Genomic DNA, 7,641 nt, shown 5'->3' with positions numbered 1-7,641 from the left:
AAAAAGGGGGGGGGGGGGACAAAAAAAAGTTTAAAAATAACAAGGCCAAAATCCAGAATTATTTTTGCAGTTACAATTAATTTATAATTTCACTAGTTATACCAGTCCAATGAAAATTTAAAACCAACAAAAATAAAAATTATGTGATATGTAGCATTAGTTAATGATTAGAACATAATAAGTAAAAAACAAAAGACAAAATTAAATAAAACACAAAATACATAGAGGAAATAAAGTTGGTTTCTTTCCTTTACTCAAATATTCCTATTCCTATTTCTTCTGACATGTACACAATTATAACAATGAAGTACATAACCTGTTTCAATAAGCCTTGGGTAAGTATCACAGAAAAATAAAACTGGAGTTAAACTATGAACTTCTAACCTCTGCCTCACCACGAAATGCCCAGCACAGAGGGGCACAACTGCTAGGATTGGGGTTCCATGCTTTTCCTGCTGACACTCACATGTCAGAGAATAGAATGAATTCTGCTGTATTTAAACTGCCACACAGATTGGTGGTGCCTCAAAAATATAGATTTTAAACATAGAATTATCATATGATCCAAAAATTCCTCTCTTGAGTATAAGCCTACAAGAACTGAAAACAAGGATTCCCACAGACACTTGAATCTCAGTGTTCATTAGCAGAATTACTCACATTAGCCAACGAAAAGGTAGGAATGACCCAAGTGTTCAACAGATGGATGGATAAACAAAATGTGATATATATCCATACAAAACAATATGATTTAAGCACAAAATAAATGACATTCTCATATATGTTACAAATTAGGTGAAGCCTAAAAACATTATGATAACAAGGTAGATTTAAAAAAGAAAAATGTATGATTCCATTTCTTTAAATCTCCAGATTTGGCAAAACCACAGAGACAGAAAATAGATTAGAGGTGATCGGGGACTTCGGAAGTTACTGCTTAATGAGTACAGACCTTCATCTTGTGGTGGCAAAAACATTTTGGAAATGGATAGTGGTAATGATTGCCCAAAATGTAAATGTAATTAATATGATGAAATTATTCACTCAATAATGGTTAACATACATTTTATCTTATGTATATTTTAACACACACACACACACACACACACACACACCAAAAAAAAAAAAAAACAGAGGGGAAAAATGGTTTACAAATCAATGGTCAAGACTTTTTATAGTTATTTACAGGCAAACTCTGCCCTGGAAGGTAACAATAATCATTATAAATAAGTTCCTTCTAAAGATGACCATGTCAGAGTGGTGACAAATACTGACATGGACGGTGCAAACAAGTTGGCCATGTAGGTATCTTGCACACATAAGCTCATTTACATGAGCTCCACAATGAAGATCTAACTGAAGCAAAAGAGCAGTTTATTGTGAAAATGTCTCCTCCACTGTAAAACACTGAAGATTTTAAAGAATTATTCAGTACATCACATCAACTATATAAAATATCCTAAGAAACTGAGCAAATTTTGGATATGGATGAAATGCCCACATTGAAGAATAGCCATATCTGATTCAGGAAGATTTACCAGTAAAAATACAACTGGAACCATATATTAAAAATCTCAGCCAGGCTGGGTCATGCAGAAAAATCAACTTACTGTTTTGTATTCTTGGCCCAGTTTTAAAATTAAATAAATAGATAATGAAGCATATGCATTTGGTCTATATTTCAACACATATATTTGTGAACAATATTGGTAATTTGTAGTGTGAAAAGAGTTTCTAGAAAGAAATCCTATGGAAGTAGGGGTGTAGAACAGTGGTAGACTATGTTCATAGCATATGTGAGGCCCTTCCTTAAATCCCCAGAACAAAAAAAGAATAAAAAGGAGAGAAAATATAAATTAAAACATTGCAGGACATATTATGGGAAAAAGGATTCAATTTAGAGTCAGTTAGCATGAAATTATTATTCAGAAACCAAACAAATCATAAAATTGAGGATCACTTGTAAATCATGAACATTTATATTTTTATAAAAAGTTAACACAATTAGTATGTTGCCTTACTTGCTTTTCTGTCTCTATGCCTCTCACTATTTTCTGTTTCTTTGATAGTGTTTCCATGTCTTTCTAATAACAAACTCTTACCCCAAAATATTATTTTCTTGTTTGAATAAAATTTTGAGCTTACCAGTTATTTATGTTCACCTGAAATTTATACAACTATGGAATGGAGAACATAAAATATAAACTGAGAAATTTTCAGAGATCTAAAAGCTTACTAACATCTGATTGTAAACAAAATGTAAGAACTAACTCAAACTAGGAAAATGAATGCTTTATATCAACCAGAGAGACATTTATAAAAAGTAATAACCTCATCTGGGCATGGTGGCAAATGCCTGTATTCCTAGAGATTTGGGAAGCTTGAGCACAAGGATCATAGGTTCCATGCCAGCCTCAGCAAATTAGCAAGGCCTTAAGCAACTTAGGGAGACCTTGTCTCTAAATAAAAAATAAAAAAGGCTAGGTATGTGGCTCAGTGGCTAAGTACTCCTGGGTTCAATCCCCAGTACTAAATAATAACAATACCCTCAATCATTGCAAATATTATATTTAGGATTTTTATAATATAGATAATTTTTTTCTCTAAATATAAAATTTCTATAATTTTAGTTTAATGAAAAATACCTACACATACTGCAACCTGATGCTCTATTTTTTTAATTAATGGACAATCCTAGAATCTTTTATCAAAATAATGATAAATTTTCTACTCAAAGTCATATTTACTTCTGTTTCCATGGTTAATTTTGCTCAAATTTTCAGCTGCAAAATAAAAAAATGATTTGATAACCTCAGCAAACTTTTATGTCCATGTCTCTTCTATTGTTACAAGGAAATGTTATTCAAACTTGTAAACTGTGGTCCTGAAAGAATTATCGTGTGTAAAAAAATGTATATTTTTCTTTTTTTAAACCTCTAACTTCAATGTAAACTACATTCTCTAAATATTCATTATATATTCACATAATAAAAGGTAACCACAGGAAAAAGCACAAACATCATCACCTCTGCAATGAACATGCAATATTTACTTTCCTGGCTAGCAGGTTGTCTCTTTCATCAATTGAAACTGCACAATAAAGACTCTTCATTCTTTGCCATTCATATGTTTTTACTAACTATCTGAACATATGAAAGTAACTTTATAATACTTTCACAATATAGCAAATTCAGAGAAGAGTAATTTCACATCTCAAAGTAACCAGTTTTAAGAAAAAATAACCAGTTTAAGAAAAAAATAGATATAAAAAGTAGGAACTAGTACATATTAAGAATTTATACGTGTGATATATTGAATTTTACTTTAGAATTCAGATAATTAAAGACTAAAAAGTTCTGCATATATTTGTAACTGCAAAGAATCATTTTTTAATAAATTTTAATTATTGATAATATTAGTCAGGATACCTTCACTAATTAAGATCATCTGTCCATGGTAGACAGAAAAAGAGACACAATTAGATTCTGAGAAGAAAAAGTATGAAGCCAGGGATTTCTCTTTGTTGTTCATCAAATCACTGGCCATTCACAGTCTTCCTCCTCCACCTAGTAACTACAAGAAAAAAATGAAAATGACTTCTGTTATTTTTATGGGGCATAGACTATTGCCTATTTCTCAAATATCCATTCTCACTTCTCTCTCATATTCACATTAGCTGGGTATATACTATGATTTGAAATGTATGTGTCTCTCCAAAATTCAGATGTTGTAAATTAAAAAATGATGTAAAAGATGAAGGTATTAAGAAACAGGGCCTTATAATTTAACTTATTACATTTTAATTTTTAAATTTTTCTCACAGTTTATGATAACGGCATAAAAATCTGTGGATAAGCCAAGTGTGTATATAAACTATTCTTTGAGTTTAAACACTCTTTGAAATAGGTATATTTCCTTTGATTTTGAGATGTTTGTGTATGTGTGTTTATTCTTATTTTTGTATTTCAGTTACTTTTAATTATTCTTTTTTCTATAAGATCCAATATCATAAACTTATTTTGGAGGAGGAAGAGGAAGAAGGAGGAGGAGGAGGAGGAGAAAGATCAGGAGAGGGGTAGTAGTAGTGAGAACTTTGGAACAAATTAGGCCTTGAGGGCTCCATCCTCATAAAAAAGGGCTTTGGTATATTTATCCCATTTTGCCTTCTAAATTTCTGCCACGTGAGGACCCAGCAATAAGGGACCTTCTCGAGAAATAGAGTAGCCCTCACCAGACACTGAATCAGATGGCGTTTTGATCTGGGACTTCCGGACTTCCAAACTTCCAAGCATCCAGAACTGTGAAAAGTAAATTTCTATTATATATAAATTATGTCTTTTTGTTAAAGCTTCAAGAAAGAACAAAGACAGCATACTGCCACCAAGGTAAAAACAGATTGTTATCTGAACCTTAAGTGTGGCCAATGAGGTAAATGTGGTTGTGAAATTCTTCTACATTTGTATTTTTTAAAAAGGAAGACAACCTTCTGATGAAAACACTCTGATTTTTTGAGAACACAGTATGGGATTAGTGCTATAATCACCAGCTCATGTTTTCATCATTTTAAAGTAAGCTTATTAATACAACTTACTATCAAGTTAGGTACTACTGTCACTATTTTACTAATGAGGATAACAGTTTTGCTCAAGACCGTCAAAATCATAACTGGTAAAGTTGAGATTTGAACTCAATTCTGTATAACTTCAATTTTCATACCATTAAGCATTGTGCTAAAATGATTCTCAAAATCCTTCAAGTTCTCCATTTTTTAAACAATAGCATAAAGGAAACTAAATTTTTAAAAATACTCTTGTGGATGGAGACAGTGGGATTATCAATTCATTTTAGTTTAAGGCAGTAATTTCATGACACTGAGAAGCTTCACAAAGCCAGAGGGACCTTACACATTGACTAATATTTTTCCCATTATCAGTAATCAAATAGATATTTAAATAAGAATTTTTATACATTTCATCATTATTAGAAACATTATTTTGTTTTTAAGCAAAATTTTAGTTAACTTAGATGTATAGAACTCAACATTTGAATTTCACATAACAAATGACAGAAAGTATACAGCAGCCCTGGAGGAAAAAAAAATCTCATATTTCTTACTCTAGTTAACTAATGGAGGCAGATACTTAATCAATATTCTGATATAACTTCAAAAGATACAGCTGTAGAATGACTATAATATATTTACTCTTTCTAAAATACACCAAACTGTAAAGTATAACCAGCTGCCCATGTTGAAACAAAACACAGAAAACTAATGTCTCTAGAATAAAATTATGTAAATTCAAAAAAAAATCAGAACACAATACCTTCAATAGTTGACTTCATTTCTTCCGTTTTTGGAACAAAAATTCTGATTACACTTGTATTGATATAAATCAAAGGCAAACTGCGTGAAGTCAGCGTATGGGTCCTCATGGGCTGACCAGGAGATTTTCTTTTCTCTTTTTGGGACCTTGGTAGTTTTTCTTGAAATATACTTGTGATGGCATTAAGTAAAGGGAAACAAAGGACAACATCAAAGGCTTGGGCTGAAAGAAGAATTTCATGAAGAAAATGAGGGGAACCATCCATTAAACCTTCAGATAACTTATGAAAACTTCTTCGTTCATTTCTTGATGTTAACTTGTGGCGAACATTTTTTGTTACAGCTTTTGTGTATGTCAGAGAGAGAAATCCATGCTGCTGATGTGAACCATCTAGAAGTTTTGTAGTTGTCTGTTTCAGAAAAAGGAAACCACAATACACATTTCATTAAAAAAAAAAAAAAAAAGGAAAGTGTTTGATAGAAGAAAATGACCTTAGTATTTTGACCTTTTTTGTAAGACCCTACAGCTCTTCATAAACATGTAACTGATCAATTCTACAGATGGGGTAAAAGCTTCTATGACTAACAGAATGACTGGCCTGAAATCAGGAATCCTCTTTTGTTTGTTTCCTGAACCAATGAATCGTTCACAGACTCCTATTTTGCAAATTATGCAACATAAATCTTGAGAATTAGTAAATTTCACAGAACTTCCAAACACCTGAGAAAGTTTTTTTTATTTGTTAGAGTCCCAGGAGTGATATTAAGAGAGGAACTAAAATGGGGAGGGGAGAAAGAGAATATGTTCTGAAAAATAGAAAAAAGTGAGAAGCAACAAAGCCAAGATATTTCTGTGTCCATGTCATCCCATCATTACTAAACCTCCCTTTTTTCTACTCTATTCCTCTCATGTTGATACCTATAAACCAAATAATGAGAGGAAAAAAGAATGCAGTTATGTTATTACTCTTAATTTTGCTTTTAATCTAAACTTTACAATTAAGTGAGAAAACATTGATCTTTGTATGTATTCTCTTTTTGTACTCCAGTTAATTATTTGGTCATTAAAACAAACTTGAAAATTAATCCTTCAGGGATTGTGAAATATAATCCTTTTTTTCCCCTGAAATAACCTGTCCCTCAGAACATTTTCCATTGTTTCCAACTTTCTGTTTCTACTCCATGATTTCCCATTCTTTTGGTCTCTACACTCAAAATGAAAAAGGAGCACAGTAAAGTAAGAAAGAATACTAGTAGTTTGATCAGTCACCATGTTGCTGGCCAGCAGCAACAACAGATGATGAGGGCTGTAGTGTAGCCTCAGTGGCCATAGCAACAGCATCTATTCTAGGTGTCTAAACTGCATTTTAGGGAGAAATTACTAATCTAAAAAATTAGCAGTCGTTACTAATCTAAATAATTTAACTCACAATAAATCTTTACCCATAGTAATGTTTTAATCTTGAATAAAAAGGTATTTCAATGCATGAATATTTTGATTTGGAAAAATATTTTAAACCTATTGAATATAAGCAGTCTTAATAAGTTTAAGATTGATGCGGAAAAGGTTTTTTGTTTGTTAAAATAATGCATATCTAACTCCTTAATATAATAGAAAAAAATATATAGCTGATATTGGACAAATAGAAGTATTACCTTTCATACAATACTAATATTTAATACTATTTAAGATAAAAAGTTAGAAAACATTGACAATTAAAGAAAGTCTAATAAAGGGAGCTTAATCATTAGAAATTCAGAGAACATAATCAATTTTAAAAAGAATCTTCAATTTTTTTTTCTGAATACATTTAAAATTAGTAAAATTCTTTCTCATTGACACTAATGAACATTCAAAGAGAAAAATAAATCTAAACAGAACTTCCACTGACGTGAAAGCCAGATTTCAGAGGCATCTTTTTCTAGTACTATAGGGATTGCTAGAAAATTCAAAATCAATCAGAAAATATGTGCTATTATGGAAATAAACTGTTAAACATTAAGTATATAAATTAAATTATTTATATATTTTTATAATGTTAAAAATATATGACTTAAATAAGCTAGGAAAAAAAGGAAATAAATAGTTCACATGTGCTGAGAAATTACCTAGTTATGTCTGTAGTGATTAAATAAATTCTTAAAAGAATACACTGTTTGAAAATATGCTCCTAATATTTAAAAATTTCATGCATTTTATTCATTTTAAGAATATCACTTAAAAGAATTAGTTTGAGAACATATGCACATGTGTTGTACTGGTAGACAATGAAGGTTTTAAACTTCTAAAGTTACTGGTATGCACTCCATGGTTCATC

General features: G+C 30.9%; 1 protein-coding gene across 14 annotated transcripts in view; it reads right to left on the bottom strand.

Moving 5' to 3' along the window:
* The window catches only part of Vps13b (vacuolar protein sorting 13 homolog B), a 734,817-nt gene that overhangs the window by 299,300 nt on the left and 427,876 nt on the right, over positions 1 to 7,641 (bottom strand). For 11 of the 14 annotated variants that reach the window (XM_048801898.1, XM_048801903.1, XM_048801897.1 and 8 more), the window contains one exon: positions 5,325 to 5,733. In XM_048801898.1, coding sequence (XP_048657855.1) covers positions 5,325 to 5,733 — 409 coding nt within the window. Of the gene's footprint in view, positions 1 to 5,324; positions 5,734 to 7,641 lie in introns of those variants that run through there. The other 3 variants (XM_048801909.1, XR_007347142.1, XR_007347143.1) reach the window with 3 other exon arrangements.

This window comes from Marmota marmota, unplaced genomic scaffold, assembly GCF_001458135.2.
Source record: "Marmota marmota marmota unplaced genomic scaffold, marMar, whole genome shotgun sequence".
Lineage (NCBI taxonomy): Eukaryota > Metazoa > Chordata > Mammalia > Rodentia > Sciuridae > Marmota > Marmota marmota.
Note: the sequence above shows the minus strand (reverse complement) of the source record. Positions and strands in the feature narration are given on the sequence as shown.